Raw genomic sequence first — 20,403 nt, forward strand, 5'->3', positions numbered from 1 at the left:
ATTATTGTAATCTCCCATGATGAAGCTGAGTCTATGTTCCTCTTGCTTTGCAGGTCGGTGGTCTCTCTGTCTTGCGCACCCTCTGCTCTTTCCATGCTTTGTCCCCCCACCCCAGATTTCTGCAAGGCACACACGGTCCACTATCAACCCCTTTTGGTGAAACTACCTAAATCCAGGATCACTGCTCACCTCAACTCATTTGTTCCTCTTTTTCCTGCTTGTGGAATCAACTTCTTCATTTTCTTCAATCTCCTTCTGTGGTATAGCCTGCGGGCCTGCTGGGTAGGGCATGATGATGGGGGGAGTGGTCGTCGTGAGCATCGTGTCTGCCAGAGATATAAGGAGTGCGTGCCACCTGAGGCATTGTAGTGATGCCGTAGTCGCCACGGCTTGTGAGTGTACTGAGTACGTAATAAAGGAGAGCCGCGGGCAAAGTACGCCCGCGCTCGCGCTTGTACAACACAGCCCGGCTCGACTGTTCCCCCGCTCGTGTCTGCCTGCTAAGCATCTCTACCACGACACTACAGTTGGCTGACGAGGATCTTCGGATCGGCGTGTGCAGGGTGGTGGCTGGGTTCGGAGTGGCAGCGAGTAACTCAACGCACCTCGCGCGGTTCGAGGTTCCGGAGGAGTACGCATCGCGAAGAGCGTGTCGCAGGTTCGCTCGCCGCGCGCACACTCTCCGGAGCCAGGAGGCTCACCAGCGCGGCCAGCTCAGGCATGACAGGAAGTCGGGGCACGGCGCGCGGACGCGTGCCCGCCTTCGTCGGAATCGACTTCGGCCACGTCGAGTGGGCAACGGCCGCGCTCAGTGTTCGTTTTATTGAGGCACGACAAATCGGGGGAATGATTTCTGCAAAGCCACGGCTAAAGAACGAGGACACGCGGTTCGGCTCGAACGCGGCGTTGGACGTCGCGCAAGCTCTGAAGAATGTCCGGGGTCTCGATGGTCGGTGCGCAGCAGATGGTCCGGAGGTCAGCGCGATGTGCCAGGCGCGCATGGCCGCGCGCACGGTCTGCGGCACGGGTCGTGGGTGAGCGTTGCAATGCAATCACTCGGACGGCGGTCTGAGCACTCGAGGACGTCGACGGTGTGTGTGCCGAGAGTCATTGCCCATCATTACAGTCATAGATGGCGGTGTGCGAAGCGGTCCTTCCGTCCCGGGTCAAGACCTACCGCCGGTATGGTGTTCGGTGCATGGCGTGCACGGTAATGCCCCGGGTCGAGTTTTGCAGCCTGGGCACGGAGATTCCAGCGACCCGGAGCGGGAGATGCTGCCGGTGTTAGACCTGCTTCCAACTGGTCCGGAGGTGACAAGATCAGTGGCAGGGGAGGTTGAGGTGACCGGGGCACTGATGCTGCCCATGTTGAGCCTGGTTTCAGTTGGTCCGATAGTGACAGGGCCGATGCCAGGGGAGGTCGGAGTGAGCGGGACACTGATCGGGTGTCGAGTTGAGTCCACTCGTGCTGCCATCGCATCGCGCACGTACACCGGCGAAGTGATTGCGCCGCTTGCGGCGCCCGACATCTCGGTGCTCTACCGGGGTCGAAGCGCCCTACTCACGGTGTTTGTGGTGCGAGGGGAGGGGCCCGTCCTTTTGGGTCGGGACTGGCTGGTGCACCTCGGGCTGGATCCCCAGTTCGTACCTCCAGGTGTGCCGGTGCTCTCTTCGATGCTTTCGTCGAGACCCGAGGGCGAGGTTCTGGCGGCGGGAGCCGCATCGATGCAACGGGAGCGGCTGTTCGTTGCTGCCTGCAATGGTGATGTGCGGTGCGGAAGCAGCGGGAGCCGTGCCAGCTCTCGCGATGAGCTCTCGCGCGTCGGCTGCGTTCATGGTGCGTGGTGCGCCTGTGTTGTTCGGGCAGCTTCAACGGGTTGCGGTGAGCCCGTGGCGTTAAAGAAAGTCGCGAGTCGCAACATCGAGTTGCCAACCAAGAGACGGACTCGTGATGTGGGTTATGGGTTGCTGTTCATTGCATATTTGTTTTTCATTGCTCGAGTGATGCGGTTTAACTTTGTTGAAATAAATGCCAACATTTCCTGTGTGAGAGTGGGTTTGGCGGAGATCAATCGATGGGTTTTGCAGTATGGTCAATGTGATGTGGAGGCTTTGGGAGCGGTGGTGGCAAATAAAGAGGTTTTATTAGCCTCCAGTTGCCCCAGGCCACGGGTGGTTGCTTCGTCATGTGTAGGGATTTTGTCGAAAGAACGCGCTGTACGGAAAAATGAGTTTGCAATGGTTCAAATGATGTTCTTATTGATTTATGACGAGCCTATGGTTGAAGTGTGGTTTGAATGGAGTTGCTACCGTCTAACTGCCGTGTGGGTCTCGGAGATCGACTCGGAGCCAGGGCTGATGCGCTGTTTAGCGTTACCCCCACCTCTGGTTTCGGCGAGGTCAGACGGGCCTGGTGCCTGGGGCGCAGCTCTGTTTTCGCTCAAGGCCGTTTGGACATGCGTTGGCATCTCAACTGATTGTGGTGCATGGGTTGTTGTGGAGCATTGGTTGCATCCAGCCAGCGGCGCTATTCAGCGCCCCCACCCAAGGTCAATCGGGTCTGGCGCTGGCGCCACGGCTCCCAGACAGCGGGCTCCCGGCCTCGGAATGTTTATCTGCTTCAGGTCTGCCTGGGGAAAATGTGCCGCCTTGTGAGCCGGAGGCGTTTGATGGTGCCGGGGGAGGTTTGCTCGGGGGGGTCGCCGCGACCTCGCCAAAGGCCATGTAAGCATGAGCCGCCTGGAGGCGTTTTTGCTGCGTAGTGCTGCTGTGCTTCTCGCCTTGCTGCTTCATATCGGTAACGCGGTCAGAGTTTGGTAGATGCTTTGTGCAACTCAGTCTTCGGAACCTGGCCGTTGCTGCTTCACTCGCTCGCATCCACACGTTATATGATGTGATGTGTTTTTATACTTCGCTGTTTTCTTTTTTGTACCTTGTCTGCTGTTATACCGTAGTACTTCGTGCTGCTTATGCTTATTATGATGGTGATCATTTAATAATCATAGTTTTAGGAGGGAGGAGTGTGGTATAGCCTGCGGGCCTGCTGGGCAGGGCATGATGATGGGGGGAGTGGTCGTCGTGAGCATCGTGTCTGCCAGGGATATAAGGAGTGCGCGCCGCCTGAGGCGTTGTAGTGATGCCGTAGTCGCCACGGCTTGTGAGTGTACTGAGTACGTAATAAAGGAGAGCCGCGGGCAAAGTACGCCCGCGCTCGCGCTTGTACAACACAGCCCGGCTCGACTGTTCCCCCGCTCGTGTCTGCCTGCTAAGCATCTCTACCACGACACTACACTTCTTCCCTCCAGGTCTTCAAGATGCCTGTTCACCACCATCTCAGATCAACCCCAATCCAAAACCATGATATTTCCTACCCTCGTTAATCCCCCACCCAATCCCTCCTTCCAAATTTGCAGTTTTCGGTTTCCTTCTGTATCCATCTTGCCAACCCCACGCCTCCTTTCCTGCCCCCCCATGCCTCCCCACACCCATTGTTAGCCAAGTCTGCCTCTATGTTGGCCTTCAATTCTGCTGTTGATGTCCCCCCCCTCTCTCTGCTGTTCCTTTTGTTCTGTTATGTCCTGATGCATTCATTGTACTAGCACTAGCTCTTCGACGAGCTGTATACAAATTCTTTTTAAAGTGGAACATCTCGGAAAAAGAGGTGGGCAGTTCACTAGAATTCAGTCAGAACGTGAAAAGGGCATTTTGTAGAAAAATCTTTATTCGAAAAATCTGCAACTTCATATACCTGATCTACGACCCAATGTGAGTGAAGAATTAAATTTATGTTATTATTGTTCAAGTAGTCTGGCAGCCATAATGAATTGAAATTAGGAACATTAAATAAATCTTCTCTAGAACTGCCTAACAGATCTATGTGACACGTCATACATATTATCGACTAGCAATGGGGGAATATAGTTTGAACTTTTTTCAGATTCACCTTCATTGACACAATTTCGCTTAATGTGTGCAAAAGTGGTTGTTAAATATCATAATAATTGTTCGATAAAATCAATAAAGCTACAGATAATGGCAATGCAAATGACATAAGAGTGTGCATGGTTGATACGGGTATATGGGCCAAATTAGCAGTGGGCCACAATAATAGCGTATTCCGTGAACGATTTTTGTTCACACTATGCGATCCATCCATGTCCATGCAAGGCGAGACGATGCGCTCTCCCGAGTGTCATTCTAGTTTTCAGTGCAGTCATCTCAGCAAATAAAGGATTTGAATGGTCACGATAACCAGCACCAGCAAATATGTAAATTGCTTTCTTTTGTAGTTATAGAATAGTATTGGTATTGTATTCAGAATGTGACCGAATCATATTACAATATGATGTGGGGTAGTAGTCGTGAATTATATAATGTGAATACAACATTTCAGACGGAAATAATATTTCGATTTACAGTGTGCCGATACTGCATGAAATTGAAGCAGATGTATATTGAGTGTGGTCATTCCAGGTCAAATATTCATTTATAATTATGCCTTGAAGCAATGTTCTTGCTTATTCATCAGTTTTTATTAGATTGGCTGCCCATTAATAATGTCATCTTCAAACATTGCTTTGCCATGCATATTTGACTTAAAACAAACTTAGCAATGCAGTACAAAGAATACAAAACTAGTATGAAACTTAATATATGATTCATAAAATGGCACTTAATACATGATTCATTAAAAAAGGTTAAAACTTTGTAATATTCATAAGAGTGCATTTAAAGGCTGGAAATTAAATCAACTCTGTGGGATGCTGGACACCTATATACACCCAGTTGATATAAAGATCGAATTGCTCGTTTCATTGCATCGATGTTTAGACGGAAGACTTCACCGTGTGCGCACCATCCTGAGCACATTGGAAATCTTTATCTGGTGTTGAATATTTTGCCTCTTCATATTTTTCAGGTTATGCTGTGACAGTCGGAGAATTCACTGGAGATTCCATTCAAGGCAAGACTTCTTTGTACCAAAACAAGTTAAAAAAATTTGGGAATGTTTCTGAAACTGTTTTTGTCCAAAAAATGTTTTGAATGAATTGGCTAATATGCTGTTGGTTTAAGTTTTATGCAATTTGGAAGTTGGTTCAAATTTGACATTCACTTTTGTTTACAACTACAACTTATCATGTTTGGTAGATTCAACACCACTGACATTAATATGAACTTTAAAAAAAACAACTGATTGAACAAATAGAAACTCTTTAACCCATTAAGACGAATCCCTACATTTGCTTGATGTTTCATTGTTCATAGAAATGGCTTGTATTGAAGCATGTGGTTCATTCCGTACATTTTCACGTCCACCTTTAAATAAATTTCACCAATGAAGTATGAATGTCTTTGACAGGCAATCATCACCTTACTGTGCTGCCAAAAATCTATAAACGTGATCAAGCTTGATGTTTTTGTTGACCAGAAATTTAATCATTATTCACTGTTCTCAACTCTTTTTTGATCCATTTGCCACCATCTTGATATTCAGCAGATGCATTGAATCTGGAAACGCCGTAATTATGGGTGCTGTTTACGAACACAACAAACACCAATTCCCTCAGCATTAATAATATACTTCCATTACTTTGCATTTTATTCACAAAGTCCATGTCAATTTTAAACCAGCCTTGTATTATACAGTGACACCTCATCAATAACGTTATAAATTCACCTGTCTGATGACTTCAGGAGTTAAGTTATAAATACACCTGTTAAATGACCTGAGTAAAGTATGAACACATCTGCTTTTGTTCATACTGTTCATACTGAGTAAAGTATGAACACTTTAATTTTACATTAAAGTAAAATGAAGACCTCTGGAGAATAGGCAGCAATTTGAACAAGATTAGTGTTACCATAAATTCAATGAAATTATCATGAATAAGGACGTTCACACTCTATTATACAGCAGATTGACCCAACATCTGTTTGTTCATTGCCAATCGCAAATCTTAAAAATCTCCGAGCAATTCATCAGGCTGTTAATTGATTCCTTGAGATTTGATTGCCTATTATAAACTGACTGGGGGAACAAAAATCGATTACATCAAATGTATGTAATTATAACACAACATATGTAACATTATTTGTCTTTTGTCACCTAGAATATATTGCTGGAACACCAAAAGGATCTACACTTTTGGGGCATGTGAGTTTATATTATGTAATTTTATTTCTACTCTGAGTTAAGATCCCAAATAAGTAACTTGGTTTCATGAAAGGAAATTTCTTATTTTATTTGTTTTTGAAATTCCCTCTTTATTTTGTGAGATCGCCTCATGAGTAAAGGTATATAAATACTCCTGTTGGATGACATCAGGAGTAAAGATGTCTATGACAGGGTCTCTTCAAAAAGGGGATGTGCTGCTGCTGTTTATTCATTCCTTACCCTATAATCTTCTTCACCCCCCCCCAAAACCAAAAAGAAAAAACATAAAAATTATAAATATAGAAAATAACTTCCCTGATGATGTACCTGTACCAGACCCACTGTTCCCTTCTCAGCCTACCCCGTCACCCTCTAGTGAAATTAAGTTAATAAACTGAAAGATTGAATTAATGTGGTTATATGTGTGGGCAGGTATAAAATATAACTAGAATTGTCATTTTTAAACGGTGCGTAACTCACATTATTAGGTCATCTCTAACGAGATGACCTAATAAAACCAGTCTCGATGTCCGTACGTCCGTACGTCCGTCCATACGTACATCCCCATTTTTTTTCTTCCGATTTTCTTGATATTTGGTATGTAGGTAGATGTCGATGAGGGATGCACGACAGTATGACCTTTGACCCGATTGAAGGTAAAGGTCAACGTCAAGGTCACTCCAAAGTTGCGAAATTGTCCATTTTCAAAATCTATCTCCTCCGCCGTTTATGATCCGATCTTCGAAATTCCATTGGATTCTGATAATATGGACCAATATCTAAATTTGGTCAGTACAGGCCGGTTTCTTGAAATTCGTCCTGGTTATCGAGTTATGTGTCTTCAAAGTTGGAAAAATCGTCGATGTGATACGGTCAAAAAAATTTCGCCAGATCCTGATGAAACATGGTATGTAGGTCGGGGTCAATGAGTGATGCACGACGGTATGACTTTAGACCTGATTGAAGGTCAATGTCAAGGTCACCGATGCTGTAAACTTGTGAAATCATCCTTTGTCAAAATATCATCCGCCATTTATGACTCAGAAATGCGGTTTGATTTCTGAGGTCCGGTTTCTATCCTTTTGAAGACACATTGATCATAAATGTTCCAAATCAACCATTTTCAAAATCTATCTCCGGATAACTCAGAAATGTAGTTTGATTTCTGAGGTTTTCTATCCTTTTTACTCCCGGGCTTTCGTCTGTACGTTGAACCAAAAAACAAGTCGACATTGAAGCCATTCTAAGCCGATCAGAGATCCACATCTACAGAGCTTCAGAAATGACCATCACCCCCAACGGGGGGTAATTATTATTATTATTTTTTGTCAATAGATAAAGGGGTTATTTTCCTCCTTGGACCAGATGTTGTAATTGTTCATGACTCAAATGGCGCTCTTTAGCACGTGTCTGCACTTACTGTAAACAATGTTGGAGATAGGATGTAAGAAATGAAGCCATTTTGTGTGAGTGGTCGTCATCGAGATTCGCACAGGGTCGGGTATATACATGTGGTCTCCCGGCTGCGAGACCCTGACGACTGAGCCAACCACGCATGATTTTAGGCTTCTCTTGGGTTTCTTTGCAGTCTCAGACCATTCAGAATGAAGCTTTATTTTCTCCGACTTGTAAGAGGATTTGCCGGTCCTAATAGCACCACCGACTCCCAAACACTGGTTCGTGAGTGTCTTAAACTTCATGTAAATATGTTTTATTAATGTTAGTTTGTAATGTAGCCTACTTTTGAGTAAATTGTCAAAAGATTGTAACAGCATGCAAAATACGATCCAAAGTCATGTGACCTCGGTGATCGAATGTCATTGTACACCGAATAGTGAAATCGATCTTTATCATTATGTGCCGAACCTTGTTAGATACAAGTGTTAAGACTTATCAGATGCTGACTTGTGTCACCAAGTTCTGTATGTGTTGCATATCGTGTGTATTGCCTCATAGCAAAGTGTTATAGCTCTGTTATTTGTAACCAAGGCTGGCTGTGCTGATGTCGAATTATACTAATGGACACAGTGTGTTTCTTGTATAATAATAATGACAATCACGTGGAATATTATCGAAGAAACACACTGTGTCCACCATTATATAATGGATGTTTCTTAATTGATGATTCAATTGATGGATGTTTCTGTTGATTGATATACATAAAATACCCAGTGATGCAATGAGATGGTTACAATGTAACAACACCTGCTACACAATGTCATGACATACACTAATGGTGTCTGGGACACTGTTTATCAGTATATGTAGCATTAAGGTCAAGTCAGATTAGATCTGTGACTTGCTGCAGGTGCCATGTAAACCTTTACTAACCTTTTTCATGGTCGGGTTGTCGGCGACTTAAACCGTCTTCCCCACCAGGTTTTCTGGTGAGGAGGGTGTATGGATATGGACACCCAACAGTATTCAAAACAAAACCTGTCAAAGGGCAGAGGAGCTCCATGTGAGCCAACAGCCATCCATTTCTAGTGCCCAATTTTGTCTGCGAACGTCCTCCTGCAGTTGGGTTACTTTTTTGTAGGAGTTTGTTAGCAGGATTTGCACTCCAGCCACTGTAAAACCCCTCACTCTGCAAAACCCGCAAATGCAAAGAAAACTGGAAGCCCACTCCATGGGAGTACCTCCTGTGCTGCATCCCTTCGCAGGGCAGCTCACCGGATGATAGGATTGAGGCAAAGCCTGCGAGGCCCCATTCCTTTATGATATGAGGAAAACCACGGAGTAAATTTCCTGTGTCAGATTGTGGGAGAGTGTGTCGGGGTAGTGCTGAGATGTCGTCCACCAGACGGCGGCTCCTTGGGTTAACCTGAGATGGTCCCTTCGGGTGGGTGCCTGAAATGTCCTATCCCAAAGAGAGGATGATCACCTGTCTCTGTTATCTTCTGAGCTCAAGCGTTTGAACAGCGGTAATGCAGCACTCTCTGAGGTTCGGAAACCGGATAGTGGCGAGATCATGGCGAGTGGTTACACCGACTATTGGTCTGATTGTTCCGATGGTTACCATGCCCAAGGAGTTGCCGTAGCTGTGTCCAATAATCTGACTCCAATGATAATTGAGGTAACACTGGTCAACAAGCGTATTATGAAACTAAGGATTCGTCACTCCTTGGGTGTCGTTTCCCTGGTCTCTATACTTGCTCCGACTGAGGCGAGTGATCTCACCATGAAGAACGCATTCTATGCCACGCTCGAGTCTCTGGTTGATCAGTGCCTCAGTCAAGATACTCTTCTCGTCTTGGGGGATTTCAATGCATCGACTGGAACTGAAAGGAATGGTTATGAGACATGTGTTGGGCCCGAAGTATCTGGAACTATGAACCCGAATAGCACTAAGTTCTTTGACTTTGCAAGAAGTTATGGACTTAGGGTGGCTGGTTCATGGTTTCAGTGACAACAGACTCATCACTGCACTTGCTATTCTAACGCTGGCGGTGTGGCAAAGAAGATTGACCATGTGCTCGTTGATGGTCGCTGGAGGATGATCCAGAACGGCAGGGTCTACCGGAGTGCTCATTTCCTCAAAACTGACAACAGGCTTGTTGAAACAACTCTGAAGTTGCAGCTTAAATCTAGAAGAATGGTACCATCCCAGCCTCGGCTGGATGTTGGCAAGCTCAAGGATTAGAGGGTAGCTGAGGAATTTGCGCACAGGCGAAGTGGGTATTTGGAGGGTCTGGGTGCTTTGGGGAATCCTGAAGAGTTGTGGATTGCCTTCACGACCACCATTCTTGATGTTGCAGATGGATGTCTTGGAAATCACCAGAGGGTGAAGAAGAATTATGTCTCTCAAGGGACACTGGATGCCATTGATCAGAGTTGCAGGGGCAGGTTTAACGGCAGAGCTAAGCTGTTCAGAGAGTTGAGGCAAAAAAACTATACATGTGCTGAAGGTGGACAAAGAGGCCTATGTGTGAGGAATCTGTGAGGGGGTGGAGCATCAACTGTGGTCAAGTGATTCTCGTCCTGCTTACGGGAGAATTTGCGCACTGCGTTCCTCCAAGCCCATCTCACGTTGTACTGCAGTTTGAGCGTAGGGTGGTGGGCTATTGACAGAGGAGTCCGAAGTGAAGGCCCACTTGGCCGGATACTTTGAGCAGCTGTACCAGGCTGATCCAACAGCTGTCGAGTTGGATGTCAGGGGTGTTACTATCCCTCTTGCTGACCCTCCAATCAACTGTGATGCTCCTTCATTTGTGGAAACACAGGCTGCGTTGAATCGGTTGTAATGGGGTAAAGCTCCTGGGATCTGTGGCATCCATGCTGAACTTCTCAAGGCTGGTGAAAATGCTGTAATGTCATTGCATGCATTTCTGTGCTCTGCCTAGAACACAAGCACCATCCCAACTGACTGGAAGAGGGGCCTTTTTATCCCTCTCTGGAAAGGGAAGTGTGATCGCCATGACTGTAACAACTACCGAGGGGTGATGTTGCCCTTGGTGCCGGGCAAGGTCTTTGCTCGGATAATTCTTGATCGGGTTCGCCACCATCTGCTTGAGCAGTAGCCCTCAGAGCAGGCAGGCTTGACACCAAAGAGTTCAACAATTGACTGTATCCTTGCTCTTTGTGTACTCACCGAACGCAGATGAGACTTTCTGCAGGGGCTGCTTGCAGCCTATGTTGATCTCTGCAAAGCTTTGGATTCAGTGAATCGGCATGCCCTCTGGAGGATTCTTGGTCTTTGTGGAGTGCCACCAAAACCAATCAATCTGATGTCTGAACTGCACTCTGGAACTGAGAGTGCTGTGAGATGTGGTGGTACCATCTCCGACTTATTTCCTGTTGTTACTGGAGTTTGTCAGCAGTGTGTACTGGCCGCCACACTTTGCAGGGCTTGTATGGACTGGATTCTGGGGAGGATGTCAGAGAAATGAAGCTCCGGTGCATCGTTTGGGAATATTGTGATCACTGGCCTTGATTTTGCAAATGAGCAGTCATCTTTGCGGAAACTCTGGATATCCTTTTGGGGGCCCTTGAGGTGCTGAATGAGGAGTCTGAGCCACTGGGATTTTCGGTTTCCTGGGTCAAAAGTTAGATCCAGGCTTTCAATGACATCTTGTATGATACTATCTTGTCTGTACCTGTTTGTGGTGAGGATGTTGAGGTCATGGAGAGATTCACTTTCCTTAGCAGTGATATTGATGTCTCTGCTGGCTATGAGCCAGATGTCAATAGACGTCTGGGTCGGGGATGGGGAGTCATGGATTCCCTGGTTCATGGGGTGTAGTGCTGTTGGTACCTGTGCAGATGGGCAAAAGTCCGAGTCTTCAGGTCATTGATGCTTCCAGTCTTGTTCTACGGATGTGAGACTTGGACTCTGACCAGGGATCTGAGAAAGAGACTCAATTCCTTTGGCACCAGGTCTCTTAGGAGAATCCTCGGCTATCGCTGGTCGGATTTTGTGTCGAATGAGCAATTGCTGAGAGAGACTCAAATGAGATTTGTTACCTGCATAGTCCGTGAGCATCAGCTGTGGCTGTATGGAAATGTGGTTCGTTTTACTGACGCTGATCCTGCTCACCATATTCTCTCAGTGAGGGAGCCTCATGAGTGGAGGAGGCCAATGGGCCGACCACGTACCTCGTGGTTGCAGCAAATTGATTAGCATCTCAAGGAGATGGTGATGGGCCAGGCATCTGCCTGGGGGATGGCCAGATGGAGGCCCATGGAGTACCGGCGGAAAGTGGATGCTGCTCCTGCGCATGCTACCAATCCTGATATGACCTAACCTGCACCATTAAAATAATCAACAAGGTATATCACATATCTCAGAAACTCCTATATGTTATACAATACATGCATTGTGGGATACGGCCACGCACACGCACGCGCACGCAAACACACACACACACACACACACACACACACACACACACACACACACACACACACACACACACACACACACACACACACACACACACGTCAACTATGAATTGTTATTTACCTCAGCAGGGTGGAATGATTTGTGAACCATGGCAATCAAGCATAACCATAGCAACTGGACCCCTGGTACGTACAAGTACCACCAGTCATGAAAGAGTAAAATAATATTTCACATGATTGTACTTATTATTAAATATGAAACACACTGTGTCCATGGCTGTAGCTGGACATCAGCACAGCCAGCCTTGGTTATATATAACTGAGCCATAACACTGTGGTATGAGGCAATACACATGATATGTAACACATACAGAACTTGGTGACGTTTGTCAGCCGCTGATATAAGTTTTTAACACTGGTGTCCAACAGTGTTTGGCACATGATAAAGACTGATTTTATTATTCAGTTAAAATGACATTCACTCACTGAAATCACATTGCTTTGGAGTGTATTTTGCATACTGTTACATTCTTTTGACAATTCACTCAAAAGTAGGCAAAGTTATAAACTAATATTAAGAAAACATATTCACTTGAAGTTTAAGTATCTGGGTATTGATGGAGCTATTAGGACCGGCAATGTCATCTTACAATTTGGAGAAAATAAAGCTTCACTCTGAATGGTCTAAAGCTGCAAAGAGAGTCATCAGGGTGTCTCTGTCGGGGGACCACACCATGTATGTCCCTGACCCTGCATGTATCTCAATGCCGACCACACACACAAAATGGCTTCCTTTCTTACGCCATGTCTCCAACGTTATGTACAAGAAGTACAGAAACGTGCTAAATGGTGTCCTCTGTCTTATGAACAATTACAACAACCGGTCCAAGGAGGAAAATAACCCATTTACATAAAGACATCAAAAAAAAATCAACAATATGAGTTATGCACCCTTAAAATGACCAGGACTATTCTACAGGTAATGTCAGGTATGAGAGTATGTGCTCGACCAGCGCGTCGCTGCGTTCACTTTCGCCCAGTACTCCAGGGGCCTCCGTCTGGCCATCCCCCAGGCAGATGCCTGGGCAATCCCCATTTCCTTGATATACCGATCAACCTGCTGCAACCACGAGGCATATGGTCGGCCCTTTGGCCTCCTCCACTCATGAGACTCCCTCGCTGAGAAAATATGATGAGCAGGACCAGCGTCAGGAAAACGAGGCATGTGTCCATACAGCCGCAGCTGATGCTCACGAACTACACAGGTAACAAATCTCATCTGAGTCTCAGCAACCACTCATTGGACACAAAGTGTGATCAGCAATAGCCAAGGATTCTCCGAAGAGACCTGGTACCGAAGGAGTGAAGTCTCCATCTCAGATCCTTGGGCAGAGTCCAAGTCTCACATTTGTAGAGCAAGACTGAGCACCAAGGACTAAAGAGTCGGACTTTCATCCTCCTACATAGGTACCGACAGCGCCACACTCCATGATCCAGTGAATCGTTGACTCCCCAGGCCTGACCCAGACATTGATTGACCTCTGGTTCACAACATTCAGCATCTCTGCAAAGAAGAATGAATCAAATGAAGTTCAGAGATCTTCACATACCCAAACGATACACTGCAGCTTGACCTCTGAAATCTTCCTCAGAATTCAGTCCATACAAGTACTGAAAGTGTGGGGGTCAGAACACACCCCTGCCAAACACCAGTAACAATTGGAAATAAGTCGGAGATGGAACCACCACACCTCACAGCACTCTCAGTCCCAGAGTATAGTTCAGAAGTCAGATTGATTAGTTTTAGTGGCACCACACGAAGACCAAGAATCCTCCAGAGTGCATCACAATTCATTGAATAAAATTCTTCACAGAGATCAACATAGGTTGATCAAGCAGCCCCTACTGAATCTCTCATCTGCGTTCGGTGATGACCCAAAGAGCAAGAATACGGTCAATGTTTAACCTCTTTGGTATAAAGCCTGACTGCTCTGGGTGCTGGTGCTCAAGCAGATGGTGTGGGAGCAAATTCTTGCTACCTCAAGAACAGAAAACGTAAGTTCATGTACAAGCCGTTTATTCAGTAAAACAAAAGACACTTCTATGCACAGAAGGAAGGCTTCAGTCTGCCACATCGTTGCAAGCTGAAGACTTAATTCTACATAGAATATTGAGTCTATGTATACAGTTTTACCAGCGTGTGTCTCGATAACAAATGGAACTTTGTAAACTTTAAAATTGCAACATAGAAGGATAATTGGTCTGTTTTGGAGCTTGCTTATAGCCCTGAGAAAAGGTGTCAGGGGATATATTGCTGGTTCAGATGGTCATCAGATCGATAAGGTTTTGCAAGGTTTTTTACGACTTCAGAGGAATGTGTGTATTCTGCTTTTAACTAGCTTTCTCAGCATATACATTTATTAAATTATTTGTCAAAGTACTAAACTAAGTAAATCTTGCATTTTTACATTCAATTAATAATTGCGTTTCCACAATGGTAGCAAACCTGATCAAGAATTATCCGAGCAAAGACGTTGCCCGGCACTGAAAGCAGCATCACCCCTCGGAAGCTGTTGCTATCATGGGAATCACCCTTCCCTTTCCAGAAATGGACAACAAGGCCCCTCTTCCAGTCATTTGGGATGATGCGTGTTTTTCAAACAGAGCACAGTACTGCATGCAACGACACGAGTACAGCATTCCCACCAGCCTTGAGAAGTTCAGCATGGACCCCACAGATCCCAGGAGCTTTACCCCCTTTCAATCGGTTCACCGCAGCCTGTTTCTACAAACGAAGGTGGTTCACAGTTGATTGGAATGTCAGCAATAGGGATAGTTGCACCCCTGATGTCCAACTTAACAGCTGGTGGGTCAACCTGGTACAGCTGCTCACAGTAACTGGCCCAGCTGGCCTTCACTTTGGACTCTTCTGTCAAGAACCCACTACCCTCTGATCTAACTGCAGTGCACCGAGGGCTGGGCTTGGAGGAACGCAATGCATGAATTCACCTGTAAGCAGGATGAGAATCACTTGACCACAGGTGATGCTCTATGCCTTCACAGATTCCTCTCACACAGGTCTCCTTGTCCACCCTCATCGCACGTACAGTTTTATGCCTCAACTCCCTGAACAGCTCAGTTCTGCCATTAGACCTGGCTCCGTGAATCTGGTCAATGGTGTCCAATTTTTTTGAGAGAAAAAGTTCTTTTTCGCCTTAAGGTGGGTTCCAAGACAATTATACATCCGCCCGCATATGGCACAGACATGATGTGCCAATTGGCCTCTTCCAGTGTCACAAAGTTCCTTGCATACCCTCATAGGTATACAGTCACAGGTTCACAGTGGTTGACTGACACTTGTATTAATTTTAACTCAAAGTGTTATTTGTCTTTTTGTTTACTTTATGTCCACATTAATTTTGAATGAGTGCCTTTAACATTGGAGCTTCGCTTGATGATATGCTATAACATGAGCACAAAACAAGTGATATATAAACAGTAAGAAGAAAAAATATATATATATATATATATATATATATATATATATATATATATATATATATATATATATATATATATATATATATATATATATATTTGCTTACTGAGATTTTGATTTTTTTTCAGGTGGTCATTCTGAACTCGACAGACATGAATGCTCTGCTCAAAGTTACTGGAGATCAGGTAATTATTAATTATAGCAAATACAGTCAACAGATTGCTAACAAACTTTTGAAAACATGTGGTTCATTGTCAAAATGTTTTTCTTACAGCCAGCCTTTTAGTGGGGCAACTTAGCATAACAACTGTGCATTTTGTGAGGAAAGCACCAAATTTGGCACACTAGTAGCCTATCATATTTTGAACAGATTTGGATATTGGGCCATCTCAAATTCAGCCGCTGATGGCTGTGGCAGCAATTTTCCACTGCCATCAAAAATTTTGAGATGGCCCAATATCCAAATCTGTTCATAATATGATAGGCTACTAGTGTGCCAAATTTGGTGCTTTCCTCACAAAATGCACAATTGTTATGCTATATTTAGCTAAGTTTCCCCACTATTGTTTTATTCTACCTTTAGTAGTTGCAACCGGAATTATTTACATGATTAGGATTTTGTTCCCAAACACCCCTTATGTTTCCTACAGTTGCCCTGACCCTTGAGGATGATATATCCTTCATGCATTAGCAACAAGATGGTCGGGGGCAACGAAAGTCCATCACTAAGTAATTTAGATGACATAGCAACATGATGGACAATAGTCCATAACTTTTTCCACCCCAAGTTTAAGGCTCGTTGATAATTTTTATTTTATGATTGTCAAATAACTTCAAAAATGTGAAGGATAAAGCATGAAGAGATTTTTGTACTTGTATATTACTTAAAGGACAAGGGAATCGACAGAGCATTTTCATCTGGCACTGGAAAGACGAAAAATATAGGCAAGGGAAGTTACATCTGGATTGCAAGACTGATGAGACTGGTCGAGCGCAAAGTTAGTGAAAGGTGCTGATTTGATTATCTCTGACCTGGTAATCTCTTGAAGAACATGGCACTGAATATAACACCAAAACCATCACAATATATAGGTTTTGGACTTGGGGGGGGGGGGGGTTGCTCATAGCATTATGAAGCAAATGCTAACACTTGTTGAGAAGACAGACCCCTATAAAGGTTGTATTTATTGGTGATGACATAATTATTTTCCTTCCTTTCATTTTACTTCATGTAGTGTGATCTCTACGGAGTGTATGTTCGCTGAAGCAGTTTTTTTTAGCTTGGGTAACAATCCTGATCAGGTCACTCACTACTCATATGCAGTATACTCAGTTGAGGGTTCACAAATTTGGAATTTCTTCAGGCTACTGGCAAAAGCTCTCCTACTGTTCATGAAGGGCACCATGGGATCTTTACCGTCTCCCAACTAATGCTGTCAGACGGGTCTTCCAGCTTGCCATGCTTCCAATGGTTGGCACACACATTTATACCTCACCCAGCCTGTGAAACACCAGGAAGGCAGTTGATACCTCTGCCGAAATTTGAACCCAAGCTGGACAGCTCAGAGGTGAGTGTGTGCACCTTTAGGCTATTGTGGCAGCTCAAGTGATGTAATTGGTGACCAAAATTTTAAAAGGAGTTAAAAAGTAAGCTGGGATGATGCTTTTCATGTTTATAAAGAGACTTGTACAAGAATCCTCTGAGATTGCAAGAACTTATCCAAGGGAAATACTTTATACTAGTCTGCCGATGTCGTATTTGCCATACATGAAACAATGTTACATACCCTACGTTGAGGAAACCTATTGTCATAGCATCGATATTCATTCAACCTTAAGTGTTAATATTTCTTCATTAACATAATACGTATTGAAACACTATATCTCCTTATGCCATTTAAATTGCTATTTGTCCCATAATAAGTTTGCTTGTCGGTCTAAGGCAAGTCAACAATCACTTTGATATTTCACGTGATGAAAAGAGAAGCATTCAAGCAAACTTTTCCCTTGAGCAATTATTTTAGGTCATTCAAACTATGGACAGTTTATATTTCACTGTTTGGATAAAAGATCGCTTATTTATCCTGTTCTGTTGTCTCTGTTGTGCAGTTTGCGTCCTCGTTTGGCTACGCAGTACTGGTCACAGATATAAACAATGATGGGTATGTTTAAACAACTTTAACTGAATGGTTTCACTGCACACAATAACTATTTTCTCATAAATCTTAATAACCTGGCTCAGCTACTGACTAATTTATGTCATGTCGACATGAGTTTCTTAAAGGAATTCTGCATTTTTATTTTTATGTATCCTTTAACTTTCAGAGAACATATCAACATGTTTCAAACTTTAGTATATTATTTGATTTGAATAACGAGATATAACCTGTCCCACAAAAAGCAACTTGCTGTCAACATGTCTGGAGATGATGAGATACAAGGTCACATGACATTATTCACTTTTTAGCATTTACTTTCCAGGTTGTCCACCACTGGTAGTACGATTTTCGCTGTTGTTTACATCCAGCGCAATGAATTTGTTCACCGTTCTGCCATATCAGTTTGAACTTCAAGGGAAGTGGAAGTCTAAGGCAATCGGTCATAATTCTGATATTTGGGATGAGGAATTGATCAATGAATCAATAAATCAATTGATTTTTTTTGTTGGAAGTTATGTGCTTTTCATTATTTTAAAGAAAATATATCAAAGTTCATTGACAAATTCACCGTCAAAAATGGCGAATAGCCAAGAGTGCCATCCAGAGCTCGACTATGTTGGTTGAACTCTCCATACTTCAGATGTAAACTAGATCTGACATTGCATAGTTTTACGGTGAACTGCATCTCAACACATTTAAATGACAATTCACTGATTGTGAGTTGTGATGTTACTTGTGCTGAGAACAAGTTCACCAAATGTTAGCTTGTCATATGAACACAGCATAATCTATACTCTCTGCCATAAAAAAAAACAAACCGTGTGGAATTTATCATGTAATGGTTAAAATACTGTTCCAGCGTTCATTCCAAGGGCTTTTTTGGCATGAGGGATGTGCAGAACACCTGATTGAAAGTTTCCACATAATGTAATTTCCTCAAGCAATAATCGTTCATCACGTGCGATTCACGCACCCTTCGGGTCTAAGAGGTCACACAAAGCAATCTGAGCAAGTTCGTAACACTCTTTCTAAGACACCAGCATGTGTATCTAAAAAAACACACCGATTACATTATTTAACAATCCATTACAATGCCACGTCTGTCAGTCAAATACCCTGTGTTGAGATTGTTACTTCCAATCAAATACCCTGTATTGTATTGTTTCTTCCAATATATATATATATATATATATATATATATATATATATATATATATATATATATATATATATATATATATATATATATATATATATATATATATACATACACATACATATATATATATATATATATATATATATATATATATATATATATATATATACACACACACACACACACACACACACACACACACACACACACACACACACACACACACACACACACACACACACACACACACACACACACACACACACACACACATATATATATATATATATATATATATATATATATATATATATATAGTATTGTTAACAATCAAAATACCCTGTATTGAGATTACTTCCACATTAGGTCCTGATGTAAAAACATTCGCCACAACGCAGCATTTATGTAATTATGTTACAATGAAATGGACATGTAATTATTCAGCATTTATCTTTGTCAGAGGTTTGATAAACAACAATCTGGCATTTGGTTTTCTTAATGGCAGAGAGTACATTTCTAATCTATTGTGCAATGTCAGGCCAGAATTATATATTATTATTATGGATCAGAAATATCGGATTTTTGTGCATTACAGGTGAAACCCTGAAGATTTGAATGATGGAGCTTTATGATGTGCCAATGCGGATTAAAATTTGTAGACTCTATATTAAATTACACTCTGTTGTTGCAACTCCGTGAACAATCAGGAGGGCATTTCCGCTTAGGAATACCCCTTGTTGTGGCGCAGGAACACCATTCTCTATTTCGAAAGAAACTTTTGAAGATGGTTGTGTTCGTCCATCTAAGCACGTGAGATGTTGTACAGTCAGGACACAAGAGACAATCAATGAAGTCATCACTGCTATTGATAATGGCACATTGAAATCAGCAATTAACAATTTACCGTTTTGATCCAGGGAGTGCATCAATTGCAATGGACAGCAACTAAAAGATGTGATTTTTTTTTAATGAAGTCGAGCTGGGTTGTCGAAACTGATATGATGTCGCACAATCTCCCATACCTGTACTTCACATTAAAAACTCAAAAACATGATTTGCTTTGTTCAGTCTTGTTTCATTACAGACATAGATGTGTCAGTAATTAATGCTACACCCTGTATATAGATTACAATATTTTCCCACTAAAGGGGAGTCAAAGGTGGTGGAAATGAGAAATATAAGACTTTCTTGTTTTTCAAACTGGTTCAAAGCTTTGAAAATAATTGACAGTTGTTGACTACGTAAAATTTAATATATAGGCCGTTCATGAATCGAACACACATATTTTGCATTCTGAAGAGAGCTTTCATTATTGACATCGTAGGTTGAAAAATTTACACGCATGCACAAAACAGAATATATATATATATATATATATATATATATATATATATATATATATATATATATATATATATATATATATATATATATATATATATATATATCTCAGTGTGTCCCAAAAGTCACCTCGGGATTTAGAAATTAAATAATATTTCTGTTTTTTTAAATAATTTATGATAATTTTTAAACCACAAGAAAATTGACAAAATGGAGATAAATTTGCTTTATTTATGAAAAATGACGAAGC

General features: G+C 43.1%; 1 protein-coding gene across 4 annotated transcripts in view; it reads left to right on the forward strand.

Moving 5' to 3' along the window:
* Window positions 1-20,403, forward strand: part of LOC147028067 (integrin alpha-8-like) — a 225,910-nt gene that overhangs the window by 110,593 nt on the left and 94,914 nt on the right. For all 4 annotated transcript variants that reach the window (XM_085878073.1, XM_085878074.1, XM_085878072.1 and 1 more), the window contains 4 exons: window positions 4,919-4,963; window positions 6,111-6,154; window positions 15,623-15,679; window positions 17,604-17,656. In XM_085878073.1, the coding sequence (XP_085734199.1) occupies window positions 4,919-4,963; window positions 6,111-6,154; window positions 15,623-15,679; window positions 17,604-17,656 (199 nt within the window). The remainder of the gene's footprint in view (window positions 1-4,918; window positions 4,964-6,110; window positions 6,155-15,622; window positions 15,680-17,603; window positions 17,657-20,403) is intronic.

Source organism: Eptatretus burgeri, chromosome 4, assembly GCF_056783735.1.
Source record: "Eptatretus burgeri isolate ZD-2024b chromosome 4, Ebu_testis_v1, whole genome shotgun sequence".
NCBI classification, from domain to species: Eukaryota; Metazoa; Chordata; class Myxini; order Myxiniformes; family Myxinidae; genus Eptatretus; species Eptatretus burgeri.